Source organism: Chiloscyllium plagiosum, unplaced genomic scaffold (assembly GCF_037043375.1).
Source record: "Chiloscyllium plagiosum isolate Xiang-an unplaced genomic scaffold, Cpla_swu_hap1 HiC_scaffold_37, whole genome shotgun sequence".
NCBI lineage: Eukaryota > Metazoa > Chordata > Chondrichthyes > Orectolobiformes > Hemiscylliidae > Chiloscyllium > Chiloscyllium plagiosum.
In genome coordinates this window covers 25,780,588-25,804,821 of record NW_028270175.1, presented here as the reverse complement: position 1 = coordinate 25,804,821, position 24,234 = coordinate 25,780,588, and the positions used below count along the sequence as shown (strand labels likewise).

Below are 24,234 nucleotides of genomic sequence, written 5' to 3'. Positions count from 1 at the left end.
ACTTCCCGCTCCTTTGCCCTTGAGCCCCGCCCCTCCAATCGCCACCAGGACAGAACCCCACTGGTCCTCACCTACCACCCCACCAACCTCCAGAGATACATCGTATCATCCTTCGTCATTTCCGCCACCTCCAAACGGACCCCATCTGGAGTGCAGGTTCACAGCTCCTTGAAAGTGGAGTCGCAGGTAGATAGGATAGTGAAGAAGGCGTTTGGTATGCTTTCCTTTATTGGTCAGAGTATTGGGTGCAGGAGTTGGGAGATCATGTTGCGGCTGTACAGGACATTGGTTAGGTCACTGTTGGAATATTGCTTGCAATTCTGGTCTCCTTCCTATCGGATAGATGTTATGAAACTTGAAAGGGTTCAGAAAAGATTTACAGGGATGTTGCCAGGGTTGGAGGATTTGAGCTAGAGGGAGAGGCTGAACAGGCTGGGGCTGTTTTTCCTGGAGCGTCGGAGGCTGAGGGGTGACCTTATAGAGGTTTACAAAATTATGAGGGGCATGGATAGGATAAATAGACAAAGTCTTTTCCCTGGGGTGGGGGAGTCCAGAACTAGAGGGCATAGGTTTAGGGTGAGAGGGGAAAAATACAAAAGAGACCTAAGCGGCAACGTTTTCATGCAGAGGGTGGTATATGTATGGAATGAGCTCCCAGAGGATGTGGTGGAGGCTGGTACAATTGCAACATTTAAGAGGCATTTGGATGGGTATATGAATAGGAAGGTTTTGGAGGGATATGGGCCGGGTGCTGGCAGGTGGGACTAGATTGGGTTGGGATATCTGGTCGACAGAGACAGGTTGGACCGAAGGGTCTGTTTCCTAGCTGTACATCTCTATGACTCTATCTATTCTGCAAGTTTTTTTATGTCTTCCTGTATTTGCCACAGTCCTTGACAGTATTAACAAAAGTCCAGTTTTGTTTTGACCTCACACTTCAAAATTATGCTTCAAATTCCCAAATCCAAGTCTTTTTTGTGTTGAATAGTGGTCCCAAAACTGATTCTTGTGGAACATTACTTCCCACTTTTTTGCCAAAACTGGGCGACTCCTTTTAATCCTCCTTTATGTTTCTTGTTTCGTAACCAGCTTACAGTCCAGTCTACTTTATCCCAATTGTACATATTCTGACCTTAGTCATATATCTACCATGCAGTACCCTGTGGAAATACTTGAAAATTCCAAGTATATTGTCTCTACTACATTACCCTTGTCTAATCTTTTGTTATCTCTTCAAAGAATGGAAGGAAGTCAGTCCAGTCTGACTTCACTTTCCATTTCAATTATGCCCTTCAGTAGGAATTACATGACGTTTCCTACTACCAGCATTAGGTTAATTGGTTATAGATCTCTTGATGTCACTTAACTCCTTTCTTTTTTAGATATAGGAATACATTAGCTGATAACTAGTCCACCAGCAATTTCCCCTGAGTTTTTTTGTTATCATGTGTTCGTGTGACACATCACAATTCTTTGTCTTCTTCCTTGAGACTTATCATTGCTTTCCTAATTGTTTTTGACCCTTTGCCACCATTCAATATCTCAGTTTGTAATCCTTGCTTTTGTTGTCTAGGTCTTTTCCATTGGTTTAAAAGTTTTCCTTATACAGTATCCTTATTTTTCCTTGGTGGTTAATTATTGGCGAGTTTGTTTCACTTTTTAGTGAGTTATGTGTTTTCTGGACTCTATTGGTCACCATTTCAAAGGTTTCCCACTGCTTTCCCATTTTCTTGATTTTCACCAGTATTCCCATTTAATTTGTTCTTGTTCCCTCTTCATCCTTTCAATTTTTTCCACAAATTTAGTACATTGACTTCTGTCTTATTTCTGTAATTTTCAAACTATATCTTGTGATTTCATTTAGAATCTCTACTGTGTGGAAACAGTCCCTTCAGCCCAAAACATCCCTCTGAAGAGTATCCCACCCAGACTCATTACCCAGCATTTACCCCTGACTAATGCACCTAATATAAATATCCCTGAACACTATGTGCAATTTAGCACAAACAATTCACCTATACACCTTTGGATTGTGGTAGGAAACCAGAGCACCTGGAGGGAACCCATACAGACACAGGGAGAATGTGCAAACTCCACACAGACAGTTACCCAAGGCTGGAATTGAACCTGGGTCCCTGGTGTTGTGAGGCAGCAGTGCAAACCACTGAGCCACCATGCCACTCCTGGGCTTTTTTAAAGAGTAATCCCTGCAGTTACTTCATTTATCTATTTTGGTCCATTTCCTATTACTAGATGCATTCTCTCTGATTGGGTTTTTAAGATTCTGGGTATTCCTTGGGATTAGCTAAAATTTCAGTTTTAAAAATTTGTAGATTCCGGCCTGGTGTTTGTAAACTCATGGCAAATCTAACTTCAGATGACGAGGCGAACTGTGTTCATTATTTACCAATAATTGCAGTATTTTGTTGAGGAAATGTTTTGAGGTTTGTTTGCTGAAGACAACAGGTTTAGCATTTTACATCAGTTACAAACATGATGGTGTAATCATTTTTGCCACTAACTGCACCAGCTTGAAGACACATGGATCATGCTTAAGGCATGAAAATGCCTTCGCTACTTTGGAATTCAATATGCAGTCAGTATGTTGGTGACATAATCATGATTTTTCACTGTTAAATTATTTAATTGATTGCAATTGAAATATGGGCTTTGATTTTTAAGTTGGATGGATTTGGAGCACATGACAAATCCACATTCTGCTGCCTGGGGTGACATTGGCCCCTGTTTTTAAAGGGCTGTACATTCAGAGTTCGGGAGTGTGGGGCTGGGTCCTGAATGGATGGAAAACAGCCTGACTAGGAAAGCCCGCTACAGAAAGACACAGCGGAGGAGTGAGCAGAAGAACAGTGATAGATTGTAGTTGCAGGGTATTTGGAAGTTCATGGTAGTTGCCAGGGGGTGAGATCTGGCGTAAGGGAGAGATTGCAAGGGATTGAGAACAGTTGCGGGGGCGGTGAATGAGATGGTGTAGGGGTGAGGCAATGTTCAGGAGGGGCAAAAGTAGGATGTCAAGTAGTGGTTAGGGGTTCAGGATTGCAGAAATATTTATCCCACCTGGAGAGTATGGAGGGCTTACCATGGCAAATCAGTGTGCTGACTGAGTCAGGTACTCTGTGGAGACTGTATTGGGGCCAGAGAGAATGGAGGGTAAGTAAAGATGTTCAATATACATATATCTCATGGAGCTGAGTATGATGATATTTGAGGAGCACTGCCGTGACAGATACCAGTATTATAAATCTAGTGTCAGTGCTGCTGTTCATGAACAGCATTCCTTTACTCTGATTTTCTCTTGTTTTTTTTCCAGAGATAGATGAATCTTCTTAGGGGTGACATCTTAGCTGCCACCGATCACACTCACCCCTGCACTCAAAGCAAAAATGAGAAAATCTCACTTGTTTCATCACTGTCCCATGACAGAGTTATTCAGCCAGTTGTTGATTTCCTTTGCTGAAATGTTCTTATATCACCTGTTTACTTGGGGAATGAGTGAGGGATGATTCATCTGCTTGTATGACTGCTGTGGGAAACGCCAGTGAGAGTCAAAGTACAATCGCAGAGCCACAAATGAACAGAAATGAGCTCACTGCTTCAGCAACTTTCAAGTGGCTGTGCATGAAGATTTGAAATTCTGTTTTCAGTGTTCAGGAATATATGTTCCAATGTGATTAGTAATAGTCTCAGATGGAGTGTGGTATGATCAAGTATTTGCTGGGGCTGACTTAAAGATAAGGGATGGGCTTTACTTTATGCGCAGTCTGTGAGAATGCAATAAATGATCTAGTCTCCATCTCCACTGCCTAATTGCGAAGGGTTTGTCTTCTCACTGTCCAAGCAAGTGTCAGATAGCAAAAGGCTTGTTGCCTTAAATAGAAATATGGTTTTAAGTAGATAAGCAACTGTTAGTCTTGCCAAGGAGTGGGTGTATTGTTTGAGTCAGAGGCCTTTTAATCTAGACCACATCCTGCTCAGGCACAGAAACAGTAATAAGAATTATGATTATTTCAGTGAAGCAGTGAGGAACAGGTGAGGTATTTGTAAAAGCCATTTTTGGGGCAGGAATATATGAAACAGGTATCAACTAAAGCAGCGATACAAATTCCAGGGATGGGGAATTTTACAAGATTAAGGCTTGCTAAGGCACAGGCTACATGGTGAAAGTAGAAGAAACAACTAAAACTTGGAAAAGACAGGATTAGTCCAAACTGGAGTTCCATATTAATATACACAAGATGAGTTTGAACCAGTTGTAACTTCCAAGTTTTGTTGGTTCTTCCTTTTGATTTGGATCAAAAGAGATCAATGGTAAATTTGATAGAGCTGTAGAAGGTTATTGCTGGATTGAATGGGGTAGACAATTTAAAGCATTTGGGGTGACACAAGATCTGTGAGACACAGATGTGAGAGATGCTGGGCAAGAGGAGGAAGAAAGAATTGTATAGCAAGTTGTAATGTCCAGGAACTTGCTGCCCATAATGGCCATGGAACAAGATGATGAATGATTTCTGAAGGAAATTGAATGGACAATTGAAGACAATAAATTCACTGCTCTATTGGGATAGAGTGGGGCAGCAGAACTGACAGGAATGCTGTGCAGAGAGCCACCATAGACTCAATGGGCTGAATGGAATTCCTTCCTGTGATGTGATGACTATGATTCTATGATATGGATGTCTAGAAAAACCTTAGAAAGAGAGAGAAATATGTGGAATATGTGGTAATGGGTAATCATCACCAAGTTTTGATGTATTTCCTTTAGCTCTGCTTGTGTTTGAAGCCCACTAATTGCCTGCATTACCTCTTTGTCATTGCTCTGAGATGTTGTCCTAGCGATGAAAACAGGAGCATTGGAGCACATGAGGTTCAATGGCAGGGGTCAGTACTCATCAGGGTGTGTCCTGATTTGGATATCTCTTAAGCAGCACAAAAACATATTGTTCTAGAGCAATGAAGATGTATCATTTCATGAAGACATGTCACAAGTCAAAATTTCCAGAATAATAAAGACTCAACTTCCTTGACAACAGAGTGGAGTATATTTATTTATTTTAGCACAACAACAGTGGAATTCTATTAGCTATAATAGGAAAGAAGAAATACATTTACTTTTTGAAGTAACACCAATAATAGTACTGACTATAAGTACGGCAAACATTAGAATGGGATAAAAATATGAGATCAAGAATTTTTCATAAGATCTTTTCCAAAGTGGCATGTTTTTAACTGCGTGTGGATTCAAAAGCATACATAGATTGAATTTAAAGCTCAAACAACCATGATTCATTAATACTGTTTTGTCTGTCAAATGTATGCATGTTTTTAAGCTCTGGCTAGGGCGTGAACCATGGATCACAAAGTTAAGATAAATGATTGGCTATTTGGGACTTGGATGAAGAGAAACATCTTCACTTAATGTGGATGAAAATGTCTACCCCAGTGAGCTATGGATGCTCAGTTGTTGAGGATTCTAAATCAGAGATTGATAGATTTTTGGGACCAAAGGGAAAAGAATATTCAATAGTGTGCACAAATATAGCATCTACTAGGCCTTATCCTGGTAGATTTCTTCAGTTCCTGTTGAAACTAACTTAAGTGATTGTCTGCTTCAATGGGTGATCTTACTAAAAGTGCCATTACAAGATCTTCAGCAGCAAGAGGTTAGTATCAGCATTGGATTGATGGTGCTTTCCCTTGCAACATCTCCAAAAGAGACCAAAGATGGTTGACAAAGAACAGCATCATCTACAGGAGTGAATGGCATAACACAATTGAATGTTGCTGACATTGTCTTGTTTAATCAAATTGTGTATGACAGAGGAATAATGGAGGAGCCTCAAGAACCTTAATTAATAATGAATGTACTAAGTGTGAAGTCACAGAAAACCTCTAAATCCTGAAACTTCACAGTGTGCTTTCTTGAAATCTCTCAAAATTCTTTAAGTAATAAGTTTGAATCTGAAAATGTCCATGCTGTTGTGTTGAAGATAAAGCCCATCACTATTACACAGTAAGGTCTGGCTCTGTTCTCAATACAGTATGTGCTAATGTCTCGAGTGAGATGCTGAGGAGCTCATGACACTGGGAAACAATGTTGTATTAAGGGAATGATCTACAAATTTAAACAAGTTTATATTTCAGAGGGAAGATGGCCAAGGCCTTTCTCATCGAGGCATATTTTATTAAATGGTATAAACAGTGTAAATATGGAATACTAATCGGCAGTAAACCAAGAAATTAAGACCAGAGGACAAAATTTAAATGAATGAGAATAAATTTGATACAAAGTAAAGCAATAAATGCCTGTCATAGTCTGCCAAGTATCAGATCAAAACATTTAGGATATTCATAACAGAACTGGCAGCTTGATTGGAAGGTTGGGGTATTACAGAAAGAAAGTACAAACCTACATTTATATGGCAACTTTCACAACCTCAGAGCTTCACAAGCCCTTAAACAGCCAATGAAGTATTTATATTGTGAAGTGTAGTCTCTGTTTTAATTTCGGGAAATATGGGAACTAATGTGAATGCTGCAACGTTGCACAAACAGTAATGTGGGAATGTGTTTTCTGGGGTGGGGAAGAGGGCGTGTGGTGGGAAAGGGAGGTGGAGAGTGGTGGGTGGAATGGGGGTGGGGATAGCAGTAGGGAAGTATAGTGAAGCCTCTCAGAAAAGTTGTTTCCAAACTGACAATTTTGAATATATTAGAGGGGTAACGTGCCCTACACCATCAATATGACTACATTTATGTAATGCAATATTGTGGCTTATGTGACGATTAAGAAATTTTGGCTATATTAAATAATGTTTCATTTAATCAATGACAAAATGGCAAGGCTATTGGACCTAATGGTCCTTTCCTATTCCTAAGGGGTCTTATATTCTTGTATTTTGAAACTATTTCCCTATTAGCAGCATACACTCTTATACACTCATCTAAGTGACAGAAATTAATCACTTATCAAAGAACAAAATACAGCATTATGATGCAAATCTATATACAAAACACATACACAGGAAAATTAAACCTAGGAGGGGTCAAATGATAAAATAATCTACCAATGTTTCTGATCTATTCTACTTTACAATAGAAGACCATTCACACACTCAGAGCTTTGTTGTCTCCATGTAATGAAAGTATCAGTCATTTTGGAACAAGAAAACATTCAAACAAGTCTGCCACTGTCTTGTGAGTCGTAGATTAGTCATGGATACATAGTATAAATGGAATTACTAAATAATGTGATAGAAAGTGTCAAATATTTTATTGCACAGGCTTTGCTCAATGTTTCCATGCCTACAAGAGTTGAGATGATATTTTACAATGGTATGTTGGTAGGGTGAGGTGTGAATTAGACACCAGCACATGCAGTATTCTGCATGACTGAATCACTACCACTGGCATTATCAAACACCACCCAGCATTACCATGACGTAGCTCTCATCCCTTGCCTGCTCAGATCTTAATTTCAGTTCGGAAAGTCTGTTGCACATGTTCAGTGTGCTTGGCTGGGTGCCTCTTTGCTTTAATCGTCAGCATCCCATCATCACCCAGGGCGGAGGTCACAGAGGTGGGGTCCACATCATCTGGTAGCTGACATTTGTGTGTGAATGTGTTCATGACAGTTCCATCTGCAGCAAGCTGAAATTAAAAAAAAATTGCTTTATATTTGTATTGAGCCTGTGAGAACATGGTGCCTACTCCCACATGTGGGCTGAGCCAATATGAAATTGTGCGAGAAAAACAGAAATTACTGGAAAAGCTCAGCACTTCTGGCAGCACCTGTGGAGAGGAAGCAGAGTCAATAATTCCTTAATAATGGAAGAAGAGTCACTGGATCTGAAACATTAACACTACTTTCTCTCCAGAAATGCTGCTAAACCCAACAACAGGATATAAGAGCAAAATGAGGCCATTTAGCCAATGTGCTATATTTCCTCAAGGATATGACCTCACACATGTATAGACTGTGATAATAATGTGCGGTAGGTTTCTTGTTGTGAGTACAAGAGCTGTCAATTTGTATTGATACTATTTTCAATGCCATAAAATAGTACTAGAGACATGACAGTCTTTAACACTTTAATTGCTTTAGTGTTAAATTAGACATAGATTGTAGGCTAGATGCACAAATTAAATAATTTGACCACTTATTATTCATAAGTTTGCGGGAGAGATTCAGGGAAGAATGATAAAAGTGATACATGGACAAAGTGTGTGTTAAAGGGTTAATTTTCTCTTTCTGTAGCGGCACATTTTGGGAAAGCATATGTGGCAGCTCGCAACGTTCCGCCTATTAAAGTTATCAGACAGATAATCATAGACGTCATCCCCAATTTCCCAGCTTGTGGTTTTGGCAATAAGGCTTTGCACCACTTGTTCCAACATTTTCCAACAGGCAAAATATGTCTATGTTTCATTAAAGTAAAACAAAGGAGGAAAGAAGAGATGCTAATGGGGAATGTAGGTAGGTGAAAATGGGTTGGCTGTGCTGAAAGTAGTTGAGAGTGTGTTGCTGGAAAAGCACAGCAGGTCAGGCAGCATCCGGGGAGCAGGAAAACTGACATTTCAGGCCGGAGCCCTTCATCAGGGATGGCCCCTGTGTTGAAAGTAGCCCGTGACATGACAGGACCTGGGGTTTTGGTGTGGGTAAAGGACACGGAAGAAGGTGTTGAAGTCGATATTGAGTCCTGAAGGCTACAGGCTTCCCTTCTGAAATATCTATCCCTTTGTCTGCCTAACTGACTTTCTCTCACTCGGTGCTCCATTTCCACTTATCGCTTACTTTTTACATCCCTGCTGCCTCCACCATTTGTCTTCAGTATATTGGCTACTATCAGTTCTGGACCTGAAATGTTAACTCTGTTTTCTCTCCAACAGATGCTGCCAGACCTGCTGAATTTTTACAGCAATTTATTTTAATCTACAGTTCATGTCAAATTTGGTCCTGGGCTGTGTTTTCTGTTCATAGTGACCTTACACAGTTGCTACAATAGCCTAGTTGATGCAGGACTAGATCCAGCAACTCAGTCTTAGCGAGTCCATATTCCCATAATGGCAAATTGGGAAATGGGGCCTGGATTTTATTGTTTCTGGTGGGATGAGAGAGGTGTATGAAATATTGGACTGTTCAACACATAGGGGCACAATTTATGTTCAGATTGGAGATTCCTCACCCAATTATACATCTAGGTCAGATATCAGCTGGGCGAAGGGCTAAGCCACAAACTGAGAGTCAGTCACTGCCACCAATTCAAAGACCCCTCTCCTTTCACTCTCTCCTTATTTGTGATGATAAACTAAACACAGTGAATAAATAAAGTCTAATAATAACCGGCACTCCCATCTTTAGCAGCAGACTCTGCTGCTACATGTATCTATAGTCCTGCATGTAGGTCTTTTCAATCACACAAGAGTTGCCTCCTCATAAGCAGAGTGAGTTACTTCCAAACATTTTCCCATCTGACTACCAAGAAATGGAGTGTGAGACAACAAGGTTGTGGTTAATTGGCTCCTTAACAAGCTCAATAGCTTGAAATAATAAAGAGTTCATTTTTTTTCAAAATGCTAGATAAGCCTCTGATTTTGGCGTCTTAACCTTCCTTAAATTCCCAGACTGGTTGATGGGTGTTGGATTGCTGAGCTAACTGTATTTTATGGAATGTGAAGGGTTGGAATGGGAATAACCCCAGCTCTTTCATTAATGTAATTAGAGTCATAGAGTCATAGAGATGTACAGCATGGAAACAGACCCTTCGGTCCAACTCGTTCATGCCGACCAGATATCCCAACCCAATCTCGTCCCTTTTTTTATTGGGCTGGGTGCTGGCAGGTGAGACTAGATCAGGAGGTGACAGGACTACCTAAATTTCATTTGATCTCAGCCTCACGCTTTGTGGTTGGTCAACATTTAATATCCTCAGAAAAACTGGGGCTGGCTGCACATTAAATACTGTCTTGTTAATGTTGTTCATGTCCCAGGAATACATTTTTCAAATGTAGTAGGCCATAAGAAATAGGAACAGGAGTAGGCCATTTGGCCCTTTGAGATTGCTGCATCATTCAATAGGATCATGGCTGATCCTTCATTCCTCATGTCCAATTTACTGCCTTTTCCCTATAACCCTTGATTCCCTGACTGATCAAGAATCTATCTCAACCTTAAATATACACAAGGATTCTGCCCCTTCAGCTCTCAGTGGCAAGGAGTCCAAGGACTCACAACCCTCTGAGAGAAGAAATTCATCCTCTTGTCAGTCGTAAATTGGCACTCCTTTATAAAATCCCTTCAGTGCAGAAAGAGGCCATTCAGCCCATTGAGTCAGCATTGATCCTCTGAAGAGCATCCACCCACACCCACGCCCTCACCACCCTATTCCACATTTCCCATGGTGAATCTACTTAGCCTGTTTCTCTCTGGACACGGCATGGCAATTTAGCATGGCCAATTCACCGAACCCACACATCTTTGGATTGTGGGAGGAAACCCGTAGCACCTGAATGAAATCCACGCAGACACAGGGAGAAAAGCAAACTCTACACCAACAGTCATCCAAGGGTGGGATCAAACCCGGGTCCCTGGCTCTGTGAGGCAGCAGTACTAGTCACTAAGTCACTGTGCCTGAGATTGTGCCACCTGGCCCTTGACTCTCCTAAGAGGGGAAGTATCCTCTCAGCATTTACCCTGCCAAACCCCTTAAGAATCCTATATGTCTCAATGAGATTATCCCTCATTCTTCTAAATTCCAGTGAGTAGAGTCCCTATCTGTCTAATCTTTGATCAAAAGACAATCACTTCATACCAAAGATCATGCGAGTGAACCTCTGAACTCTGCCTACAATGAAATTATATCTTTTCTTAAATAAGGGAAGCAAAATTGCTCACAGTATTCTAGATGTGGTCTCACTAGCACCTTGCACAGCTGCAGTAAGACTTCCCTACTCATACTCCAATCCCCTTGAAATGAGGACCAACATTCTATTAGCCTTCTCGATCACCTACTGCACCCAGATGGTTTTCTGGGTTTTGTGCACAAATATCCTCATGTCCCTTTATGAGATTTCTTCAAACAATTTTATTTCTATAAATCAGTTGCTTGTTAGCCATCTCAGGTGGGGAGGAGGGGTGCTTATTGGTAAAGTTGCTGCACTAGTAATCAAGAATCCCAGGCTAGACAGTGAAATTTGAATTCAATATAAATCTGAAATAAAAACTAGTCTAATGATAACAATCTAACCATTGATTGTCATAAAAACCCAGATGATTCACTGTTGCCTTTTAGGGAAGGAAATCTACTGCCCTTACCTGGTCTGGCCTACATGGGACTCCAGACCTACAGCAAGGTGGTTGACTCTTCATTGCTGTAGGTCTGGAGTCATAAATTTATTTTAAAAAAACACAACTACATTGGAACTGACAACCTAACAAACATGCAAAATAATTTTGAGAGTATCAAAATGTGATTGGGTGTTACAATTAGTGAGTTGAAGTACGTGATCAATGTTCTGTGGTCCACTTTTGTTGCTTTCCACTGTTTTTAGAAGACTTGATGTCCTCTTCTGCAAGAGAGGAGCAGAGTAGAAATGTGAAGTCTTGTCGTGATGTAGATTTCTTAACTGTAAAACTGGAAAATTGGTACAAATTGGAGAGGCAAAGTGAGACTGTGTAAGTCTTCTCAAGAAGGTTTATCACATGTAAAGGATATGCGAGAAACTGTGGGACAATTTCAGGATTTGAATAGTGGGAGACACATCCCAAGAGAGAAAAATGTCTCTCTACAGTTGTGTATCCATCCAGCTTTCCGATTACTCTGGTGGCAAGTGTTTTTGGCTGGGAATACTAGCACACAGCAGAGCTTGTAAGTAAGGGCATGACTTTGGCAGCTAAAATGCTCTTTGAGAAGACTGAGCAATAGGTCATTGGGACTTCACCCCCTGCTCCAAAACTCAAGTCTATGAGTGTTGCACCTTCCTTTACCTCACAGCATATTCCCTCCAAGAGATAGACTCTTTATTGCACAACCTTTCAGCACCTCCTGGTTGGTGTCTGGTCCGATTCAGTGCAAGTATGGAATCACTAGGAGCTGAGCTTAGTCTGAAAATGTGGAGTAGAGTACTGGGCCAGAGTGTAGCATTGAGGCAGATTAGACCTTTATCGATACAGCACTGAGAAGATCTTGTAGATGTTGCAGGATGGCAGCATTATCTTCTGTTTTGTATAAAATGAGAAGATGACGAAAGACCTCTGAAACCAATTTTTATGTAGCATTGTCATTTTTTGGAATGCAGCAACTTTTGATTACCTGGAATGTACTACCTGAAATATAGATTGAATATAGATTCAATCGTAATGGTCAAAAAGGGATTTGAATAAATACTTGTCAGGGTATTGCAGTTAATTCTTTCAAGATCTGGCATGGCCATGATGGCTCAAAATGGCCACCTTCTGTGCCATATCCCTGATTTTGATATTTGTGGAAAGTAAATCTCTAATTCAGCTGAAAATAGCTTTGGATCTGTTTAGAATGTGCAATTGTTAGAATGAAATCCAGTATTGAGACTGATCTTGGTATATTTGTTGCTGGGATGAAGAGTTGAGATTGAGCAAGTTTAGACCTTAAGTGGCAGTGAGCTGAGTGCCACAGTTATTTTTAGAAGTGATAAAATCCAGCTCACCTGTCTTTCATTTGTAAAAGAGAAAGCACATGCCCCAATTGAGTCCAAGATCTGACTAAGATTGTTTAAAACCTACAGTAAATCAAATTAATTTCAGGAGGTCTAATGTGGGATGTGGAGAAATTTTCACTATGGACAACTTTTCACCATGCCATGTACCAGTGCGGACTCTACATGCAACTAATAGTATTTTACGGATGAGGTGGAACTGGAAGCACATTCATCCCTAGGCAGAATCTTGTGCCAGTGAGGGGGGACTTAGCCAACAAATAATTGGAGCCGCAGGACAAAAATCTTAAATTTTAGTCCAAACGTCATGATGACTTTTTTTTTGCAAAACAATCTTTGTTTCCTAATGCAATCCGCAATAGCTGTCCAACTTGGGAAATTAAATCATTCGATTGAGTGAGCTAGTGACACCCCAAGTCACTTCTCTCTGGGGCCACCCGTATTAAGTGCTAATCAGGCTCTCGATAGGCCTCTGGGACTTTCTCTGGAGTTAGGAGCCCAGTAGGCCTGCTGCTGTGCTTAAATCTATTCTTGAAGGTTTCCATACATGATTTCCCCCAAATTCCAGCCAGTAATTTGACAACATTTCCACTCTCATGCTTATCCTATGCCAACTGAAAAGAAAAAAGCCTCATTAATCAATTCTGTGATCCTTGACTGTCAGCCAAACTGCCTCTGTCTCCCTCTATTTCCAATATTTTTATATCAGTGAAAAAGAGAGGTTGAAAGTATATGCCAAAAGAAACATGATCTGTGTAACGTCGCACACAGTGGTTTCTTAGAGATTGATCTTCAATTATGTGGAGAAATTCCAGGCTAATCCTGCAGGCTTGGCAACATCAGGTCCGAGGGGCTGTATCCTGCCCGCTGAGGAGATGTTGGTGACTTCTGTTGGAATGGCACCCACCCAAGGGCCAGCACCAAAGCCACTGGTAAAAGATGGCAGGAGAGGATTTGGGATGTGGTCGTGGGAAGTGCAGCAAGAGCTGCGGGCAGCTCCAGATGGATTCCCCGGCTCCTTCCCAATGCTGGGTCCTTCAGTTTAGATTAGAGTGGTGCTGGAAAAGCACAGCAGTTCAGGCAGCATCCAAGGAGCAGTAAAATCGACATTTCGGACAAAAGCCCATCATCAGGAATACAGGCAGAGAGCCTGAAGGGTGGAGAGATAAATGAGAGGAGGGTGGGGGTGGGGAGAAAGTAGCATAGAGTACAATAGGTGAGTGGGGGAGGGGATGAAGGTGATAGGTCAGGGAGGAGGGTGGAGTGGATAGGTGGAAAGGAAGATAGACAGGTAAGACAAGTCATGGGGACAGTGCTGAGCAGGAAGTTTGGATCTGGGGTGAGGTGGGGGAAGGGTAAATGAGGAAACTGGTGAAGTCCACATTGATGCCCTGGGGTTGAAACCCTGCTGGGTCCTTCAGTCAGGCACTGAGCATCATTGAACAAAGTATTCCAATTGATACTGTTCTGATCAGAAAGCATGCCAGGGTTTGCCTGTTATGCATGTTGCATGGCAACCCCCTGTTGGGTCAAGACCAGTGGCAGCACCAAGGACTTACGTGAGGGCATAAATGAGCACAGGGCACAAAGGCCATCCATGTGCCTTTTTGCCTTGGGTTGAATTGAGGTGGAAGCTTGAAGTTGACAGTGTCCTCCTGCCCACCCCCCTCAGCACAAACCCAGCACAGGAGGGAACAGGAATCTGTCCTCTGAGTCAGAAGTGAAGTCCCAAACCCAGACATGAGCACAAAATTTAAGCTAATATTCCAGTGCAGCGTTGAGGGAGTACTGTGCTGTTGGTGACACCATCTTTTGGATGGGACATTAAACAGGTGTTGTAATAGCAAACATTACACAATTTTGAACAATAGTAAGCAGAGTCCTGGGCCAATATTTCTCTGACAGTGAACATCATCATACAGAATGGATTATTTAGTAATGATCATGCTTGTGTTTGAAGGAGTTTGCTGTGTACAAATTGATTGCTGTTTTTCCTTCATTGTTACAGGAACTGCACTTCAATAGTCCGTTGTTGGCTGGAGAGTGCTTTGAGGGGTCATGACGGATGCTGTATAAACACAAGTCTTTCTTTTTATAGATGATAAAAATCTTTCAGCAATCTCCTTTGAACTGAAGGAAAAGTGTCCTTATGACCAGAAGACTTTGATATGGTGCTTTGGAGATGTTCAACCGTACAAGTTACAAGGCGAAAGTGAAGTGTGGTGCTGGTAAAGCACAGCAGGTCAGGCAGCATCTGAGGAGCAGGAGAGTCGACATTTCGGGCAAAAGCCTTTCATCAGTATGAGCCCTCATTCCTAATGAAGGGCTTTTACCTGAAACATCGACTCTCCTGCTCCTCGGATGCTGCCTGACCTGCTGTGCTTTTCCAGCACTACATTGTCGATGTGCAAATTACGAATCGAGGCTTGATGATGGTGCCTTACCTTTTCAGCATGAACTTCAATCTGATTATTAGAGGTGGTAACAATAATATCTTCAGGTGAGAAGTCACTCACATCTACTGTGAACTGGTAATTGTCTCCCATGGTCTTTACATTTCCAGTATTTCCTGGGCGGCCTATTTTGGGGTAAAACACATTGAATAATCCCATCAGCTATGTTTGTATTTGGCAATGTCTGTAATGTATGCTATTGCATAAGTTGGAGAGTTGGACGGTTTCCATTCTAATTGGATGCAATCCTATGCAGATGCTTAGTCATTGAAAATTAATGCTTGAGTCAATTCTATATAAGTGCGATGATAAGCCAAGCTGACACTCTGGTATCTAACATGTGAAAGATATCTACAGCAATATGTTAAAATGCATGAGTCATTATCGTGCCCAGACACTTTTAATTCAAAAGCAGCAGAGTGACCTTTTCCATCCTATTAACATTCCAGCTGCAGGCTTATTATGGGCCGCCACAGTTCTCAATCTGATGAAGCAGTATGCCAAGAAGTGAGTCGGGAGTTACATTTGGAATATGAGCTATCCAAATCTTATTCAGGAGCCTTTAATGGAGTCTGTTATGCTATAGAGATAAGATGTAGACAAACAATGCAGAAAATTAAACAAGGTCAAGCAGATTTTATAATGAGGTCTGGTCAATTACAAACTGTTTTCTTTGTAACATATTTTTATTTGCTTGTTCCTAGTTTCTCCCAGTTTCTCATTATCTTCTTCATTATCTCTCTTTGGATATTTTTATATATATTTTATATATATTTTTTAAACTTCATAGCCCCCACCCTCCTTTTCTGAAAATAGTTAAGTGTGGTTGAACAGATGCTGGCAAACGTAGAACATCTCACCAAAGTGACCATTCTTGAATAAACCTCAACGTTTCGATATTGAAATGTGACGCTGATCTCATCTGACTCTTGATCTGTCAATCCACAATGTACTCCTCCACTAGGGTCATTAGAAAGAGATCGGGGAAGAAATTTTGACTGATTTTCCCTAAACCCCACGCATTTGCCCATCACTCGCTGAAGAAAAGGATGCTAATTGTAATAATTCCATCACCAACCATGTGATTGGCTAACAACCCATGAGGAGATCTGGTGATAAAATGACTACTGTCCCTGCCTCTGAGTCAGACACTCGGGATTGAAGAGCCCTTCCAATTCTTGATGACCAAGGGAGATGTATTCATAACAAGTAGTATCAAATTGTACATCCTTCCAGTGTCAATGGCAAGAAGAGCAAGAGAGATTCCTGGTCAATCATGTGATAGTAAGAAAATCTGAACCTCTACTGTCACTACTTATAGCTCCATGTATAGAAAAGTACATTGTCATAGCATCTTGGAATTCTTGGGGGGGACAGTGTTATGACCAGATCCCATTTCCCTAAATTATTACAATTCTAGATGGGATATCCCAAATTGTCAAGATCCCACGTGAGGAGGGATAAACTGTCTCTCCTTTTTTATTCACTCGATTCGTTAGCTGGTCACAACAAAGTCAACTTTAAAAGGTCCCTTCCTTGTGAATGCATTCCTCCCAGACCAAATCAATTCATGGTTTAAAAGGAGCCACCTTAACCAGGCTTTCTTAAGTTAACAAAAGAGTGAGTTTATTACTTATTAAAATGCAGGAAGAAATAACAATGCAACGGTTTAGAATATGCACAGTTTAGGAATAATGATAACATTTTTAAAAAATGATATACAACTTAGTCCCTGTGTCATTTGTGAAAAGTGGATAGCAAAATGCTGCAGCCATCACAATGGATGTACCGGCAGCATTTGAGTAGTTACCTGTAGTTACCATTTAGCAGTCAATCTGAGATTCTTGACCTTGCAGGTTGATTGAGATTCTTTTGTCCTTGTTTCTTTTAGCAGTGCCTGGCTGGCAGCACTCAAGAGAGATTATTTTCCCTTTCTGTACCTTCAGTTCAGAGGTGTTTAATGGGCTGTTCTCAAAACTGTGACCTTCACAGCACACTCATCCATACACTAGGATGCCAGGCCACTAATAAACACAGACCAGAAGTGACACCCTTATTCCTGAGTATTCTTGAAAGGGAAGACCCAAACCATGTTTCTCAACCAGAGTGCTGTCCTTACTCCCACCATGTTCACTGTCTGAGATAACTCTCAGCGATGGTAGTTCAGTTTGTAGCACATTTCTCCCTTTTAAATGCATCTCTTTGAAGCTTCCTTGACACCCATAGGTGTGACATTCCATGGTGTCTCTCCAGGCAGCCACTGAATTTACATCCACCATCATTTTATCTGTGTTGTCTTCTTTTTGAAAAAAAAAGCAAGCTGGAATTAAAGCAAGACATGTCCATTGCTGATCAAGGGCCATGATCCACAGACATGACAACGACTTGTTCCATTAGCTGTATGGCCAATGTGGATCAGATTGCTGCTGACAGTGTGCAGTTTGATTTCTTTTCTGGTTGGGATAGATTTGGGGCTTACATGTGGTGGAGGTCATGGCGCTGTGCGGGTCAGATCTCCATTCAGGCAGAAAATAGAAGATGAACACACCTGAGGTTGAACTAGACAGTACCTTGCTGTTCTGTGTGAACACGGTGACTCACACACTCAACCCTGACAGCTGCTCCTTTTTTCTCAGTGTATTTAATTTTTTAAATCATATTTACTTCATGCTAGTACCTTTATCCGTGTGGACATCTGTGCACAAAAGACACTGAGCAACTTCTGAACTCTAGGAATTTTGTATTAGATTAGATTAGATTACTTACAGTGTGGAAACAGGCCCTTCGGACCAACAAGTCCACACCGACCCTCCGAAGCGCAACCCACCAATACCCCTACATTTACCCCTTCACCTAACACTACGGGCAATTTAGCATGGCCAATTAACCTGACCCGTACATCTTTGGACTGTGGGAGGAAACCGGAGCACCCGGAGGAAACCCACGCAGACACGGGAAGAATGTGCAAACTCCACACAATCAGTCGCCTGAGGTTATTCAATCTTTATACATGTTGTAATCTATGACCTTGATAATCAGAGCACTAACTTTATCGATCAGCAACGTAGATTGAAACTCATTGTACTGGTCAAGTATCTCAACTTTTGAAATACACTTGAGATTTTCAAATTGTTTTACAATGATGTGTTACTAAAAGGTTTAGCATATTGTCATGGTTTCTACAAGTACAGATTAAGGAAGATGTTTGTAGGTCAATATGCAATTTTTACACTTGACTATTAGAAGGATAAACATTTGACTGTGTTATATAGAGTAACATTTAAGTGTAATTGCTGTGAAGCATCTCTCCAAACAAGAAATGTAGTAAAACAAATTAAGTAATTTTTTCAGACTTTGCATATTCACTGGCATCCACAGTCCCACAAAAAAAAGTTTCAAAACAAGCATTTTAAAATGGCTAACATTTTAAACTTTGGAATGTCAGCCCAAAGTTGAAACAGTAATGCAGAACTAAAATTCACTCCCACAGTCAGTGTACCAAATTAACTCAGAAGGTTTTGATCCTAAGATTTTTTCTCTGTCCTTTCTCAATCTGCTGCTCTACTATAGGACTTCTTTGTTTATTAGATGTTGACTAGTTTTGTACCTTAGTTAGTTTCCTGCCCCATGATTAGCATACAAAAGTAGAATTTATTCTTATTCTATTATCACTTTTACATGTCTTGATATATACCCTGTATGAACTTAAATACAGATGCATAACCACACACATTCAGTTAAATGCACACTTCCAAATTAAGCTAATATATGGACATCATTTTAAAGTATAAATTATTTTAATTTAAATTTTGCAGAATACTTTCATTTAACTTTATCTTCCTCACTTGCATTTTTATCTTTAGTTCAAAGTATTTAAGCTGTGTTTAATTATAATTGCCTGGGGAATATCATTGCACTCTTGGTCACAATGACTTGATTTTTCTGAGATTTGTTGATCATTACTTTCTGTTTTTGTGGAATTAGATTGATTCTCTGTGTGAATTATTTTCAGATGCCAGACACAGCATCGCCTTAAATAATCAAACGAGGAGACCCATTCAATTTCTGGTGTTGATAAATGTCAGTACGGGTATTCGTTGCTCTGGACAGATTGCACTTACCTGAATATCCAAGTTGCTCACTCCGGGGCCTCAAGAAGCTTCCATGGAGGATTGAGGACTTCTCAAACTCGTCCCCAAAGAGACCTCTTGATTTATCCATGCACTGATCCAAACCTGGACCCAAAGAAGAAGAGGAGGAAGTGGTGTTCTGATGAAAGCAACGCTCAGATCTGAAAGCAGTTGAGGATTTTACACTCATGGAAGGCAGATAAACTTTAAATCTCAAAACTCAATTTCACCAGCTCCTTTCTTGCAACCCTGGATGGCCAGGAAATATTGGATATGCTTCCAAAGACCAAGTCGTCTTTTGTGCTCTGATTGTATTCTCCTCAGCTTTTATACAGACTCCTGCCAATGCGTCTGACTGCCAAAGTCAAATTTTGATGTTAATTTTAGCTCTGGCCACATCAGGCATGCAGTTGTGAAAATTCTAACAGATGAAAAGGTCGTCAGAGTCCTCCAAACAAATGGAGTGATCAGGAATGTGTTCTCATAGCAAACATTCCAGCTCAGTTTGATGGAGAACTTAAAAAAGCAATTGGTCTCCCAGCATTGCAATTCTTGTTAAAGCTGCAGCTCTGCTGTTCTGATACTGGAAAAATGCTTTATTTAGACTTGAAGAGCTGGTTTGGGAACAATTGTAAGGATTCAAGTGACATTTTGAACATAAATGATTGTGCATTGAGTTAATGGAGAAACAATTCAAATCATTCAAACAGTCCCTACAAAACACAGCAGAATGTAAAACATCTGGTTGTTTTGACCAGGATGTTTTACAAATGGTCAGAAGCTTTATCATTTCCAGTAAGCTCATGCTTAAAGCAATCAAACACTGGAAAATTAATGTAATATCTTTCAGAAGTTGGATTTGAACTTGGAGCTTAATGTCTGAAGATATGTTAAAAATGTGTTATAATTGGGATTATGGATCCAGACCTGTGTAAAGCTGATCATCGTGGCTCATGCTTAGAAAGCAGGGATACAGAGAGAGTTCACTGTTAAGGAAACACAGCTTGTTTTCTGAAACAGAAGCAGGAAAAATGGTTGGATATTGGGTAACAAGACTTCACTTCAAACTTACTTCTTCACACCAGGTCTGGTTAAATGGGGAAGATTAAGTTAATGAAAATGGAAATGGCAGTGTACATGCAGTCTGTGACAATTTAAGACAATCTGAACTAGTGATTGTGAATGAACCAGTGATTTGATGAGATGGCACAATCTCCTGTAGTGCTGGAGGTATAGGAGAAGAAACTTGAAGGAAAACTGGGAGAAATATAAGATCAAAATAAAATGCGCATCGGCATTCAAAGCATTTTCAATTTATTAACCTATCTGATTGGATTTTAATGAAGCATTGATTTTGAATATGCCAATATACAGCCTTCAGGATGCAGTGACTTGATAACAAGAGGGTAAGGAGTAGGGTCAGACTGAGCTTTACTTCCTCCTTAGTAGAAATTGGTGATCTAATAAGGGTTTATTTTATTGGCTTCGTATTACCACAGTAAGAAGAGGCAGTCAAGGTATGTGAAGAAGGTCACCCCAGTGCAGGGCAAAGCTGCTGAAACTAAAGTTGTTCTTTGCTGTTGACTAGACAGTCTATTGCTGTTCAACAGAAGTTGTGAACAAGGCTTGTTAGAGAGCACACAAAAACAGTGATCTAGATATTGGTGATGAAATTTGGCTTCAGCATTTGTGTAAAACCGGCTGAAGAAGAGTCTTACTGGACTCAAAACATTAACCCTGTTTCTCTCTCCACCAGTCCTACCAAACCCTGCTGAGTTTCTTCAGCATTTTCACTTTTTGTTTCAGATCTTCAGCATCTGTAGTATGTTGCTTTTGTGGAAAATGGGTCAACACGGTCGTCACAACCAGAACTGAAATCTTTTTGGACTCTGACAGACCAGATCACAGTAGAGGATGGCATATTATTAAGGGGAACAAGGGTGATTGTCCTGAACAAAGGTTGCTGCCAGATACTGGCTATGCTGCAGTAGGGTCCTCTTTTGGTTTCCAAAATCAACTTATTGGCGAGGAAGTCATGTCTGGTGGCCAGAACTGGATGCAGAGTCAAGATTAGAGTGGTGCTGGAAAAGCACAACAGGTCAGGCAGCATCTGACGAGCAGGAAAATGGATGTTTCGCGCAAAAGCCCTTAATCAGGAATGAGGCCTCATTCCTGATGAAGGGCTTTTGCCCAAAACGTCCACTTTTCTGCTCCTTGGATGCTGCCTGACCTTCTGTGCTTTTCCAGCACCACTCTAATCTAGATTCTGATCTCCAGCATCTGCAGTACACTCACTTTTGCCCAGGACTGAATGGAGATGTAGCTGCGTTGGTGAGGCAGTGGTCAGAAGTGCCAACAAGGACAGAAATTACAGCAGCTCCCCCACATTCGTGGGAATGACCAGGTAAGCCCTGGACATTCTTACATATTGACTATCCAGGTCATTTCATGGACTCCATGTTCTTAGTCATTGTGTATGCCCATTCAAAGTGACTGGACATGCATAGAGTTCATTCATCAAACATGGGGATGATTATAGAAAAACTGCACACATCTTTTCTAGTACACAGACTCTCAGAAGTATCGGTCATAGATAACAGGCATCTGTGGTATGTGCTTTTATCAAATATTGGTGGTTGTGAATTGGTAGCCTATTTTACTTATTCATTTAAATTCATTTCCATTGACTTTACTTAATGACATTGGTGAGGCAGTTGCCATTTTAATGGTATCCACACCCATGTAGATGTACTAACCCTGATTTTTCTTTCATAATGATAGCTAACTTTCAGAACTAATTTGTCACAATAATGCTACCTAACAATACAGTATTAAGATTCACACCCATCGCCTTTCTTGACACAATAATGGTTGACATAATTATAGAACCAAGAAATACTGAAAGTTGAAGTCAAACAAACTTATGATGTTTATTATAAAGAGTAAAAGAAAGGAAAAGTGGCCTTGTTATTGAGCTGTAAAGTAGGATCTCTTGACTGGGGACCTCAAGTCTGGACTTTATTGGTTTCTGGATAATGAAGAGGAAATGCAATAAATCTAAAAAAAATTTTTATAACAATTGAAATGTGAATCACTCAAGAACACTTCTACTGAGATGGCTAATTACTGGTATATGCTATTCTAATACTCCAACAATACCTAATATTTATATAGCACCTTCAACGTAATAAAAAGTCCCAAAGATTTTCACAAAAACATTACAAAATAAACTCTGGTTCTGACCACATAAGGAGATACTGTAGTAGGACAGGTGACCAATAGCATGGTAGAAGAGGCAAGTTTTAAGGAACACAAAGTAAACAGAAACAAAGGGGTAAAAAGGTTTAGGGACAGGATTTCAAGGCGAAGGAATTTGGAAACTGGAGGCATGGCCACCAATGATGAAGTGATTAAGGCTATGGCATCAAAAGACCAGAATTGGAAGATTGAGATACATCGGGGAGTAGTGGGATGGAAGAGATTACAGAGATAGAAGGGAACCAGAACTTGGAGAAAGTTGGAATCCAGAATGAGAATTTAAAAATCAAACTATCGTTTGACTGGAACCAATGTAGTTCAGTGAACTTGGCTTCATTGGGAATGCTGTAAGAAATCACTGTATTTAACATAATGTTAAGAACTTTACTGAATACAATAGAAATAATTTTCTCTCTCTCCCATGAAGAGAATTTCCATAGTGGTTTACTGGATTGGCAAACACAGTTCGGCATAGACCTGTAGCATTCTCCAAGGACATATTTCTAATGTAGGCTTTGAAAAAAGCTATTCCTGATACTGATAACATTCTTTTTCATGACCCATAAATCAACCAACTTTTTGAGTGAAGATTAAACAGTGTATCCTAGCAAGTGATGAGCCTTAAGGTGACTACATAGGTTTCAGAAGGAAGTAAATGGGTTTAACTTGAGTACCTGTTCCTTGGGTTTGGGTAAATGGGGTTGAACAAGAGGCTCACATGGGCATCCAACATCTTCTAGAAATGAAATGCCTGAGAGTGAGTCTTCAAGCCTTCTATAATAGGAAGTACCATGTCAGGTTGGTGGAAAGGGTAAGGGTGTGGGTAGGATACCAAGGCAGGAATGGAGTTATTGTCCAGAGAGGTCATATTCAAGAGAGGTTCTACTTAATACACACTATGCACAGAATTAGGAGGGATCTTATTTCTATTCATTAAAGATGTTAATCAGTTATATCTATGGATGAACTAGACATTGAGCCAGAAATTAATTTTTAAAACTACAAATCACGATGAAGACCATCCAAGTCAAGACATAAGACTTCAGCGAGGTACAAATGACCTGACATGTACACTTTCAGGGAGAGACCTTCTGACAGATTGAATTTATGGTGTCTGAGACTTGGGGGGCAGAAAGGATAGCATCTAAATGTGAATGTAACAAATATGGATGAAGACCTGGGAGGAGGAGATGTAGTGTTCAGTTGGTTAGGGTTAATATCTGGGACTATCCCATGTTGATAATGTAAGAGAAGACGTGATTGAGAGACTTGGAGGGAAAATGATTGTGAATTCAACAAAATTAAACATACTTATGTAATGTACACAGTTTCTTAATATATAATAAACTAGCTATTAGCGAGTTTTGAGAAGATTTGTAGCTCAGATTGAGGTTCTGGATGTAGGTTTGCTCACTGAGCTGGAAGGTTCGTTTTTAGACATTTCATCACCGTACTAGGTAACATCTTCAGTAAGCCTCCGGATGAAACACTGGTGATGTAGCCCACTTTCTATTTATATGTTTGGATTTCCTTGGGTTGGTGATGTCATTTCCTGTGGTGATGTCATTTCCTATGGTGGCATAATTTCTGGTTCTTTTTATCAGGGGGTGGTAAATGGGATCCAAGTCAATGTGTTTGTTGATAGAGTTCCAGTTGGGATGCCATGTTTCTAGGAATTCTCATGCATG

At 40.5% G+C, this 24,234-nt stretch overlaps 1 protein-coding gene across 1 annotated transcript; it reads right to left on the bottom strand.

Moving 5' to 3' along the window:
• Positions 1-5,043: 5,043 nt before the first annotated feature.
• Positions 5,044-19,578, bottom strand: hspb7 (heat shock protein family B (small) member 7). Its single transcript, XM_043675731.2, has 3 exons — positions 19,280-19,578; positions 15,150-15,283; positions 5,044-7,662 (listed from the first exon to the last, which is right to left on the bottom strand). The coding sequence occupies exons 1-3, from the start codon at positions 19,476-19,478 to the stop codon at positions 7,477-7,479; spliced, it is 519 nt and encodes a 172-aa protein (XP_043531666.1). The 5' UTR covers positions 19,479-19,578; the 3' UTR covers positions 5,044-7,476.
• Positions 19,579-24,234: the final 4,656 nt, after the last annotated feature.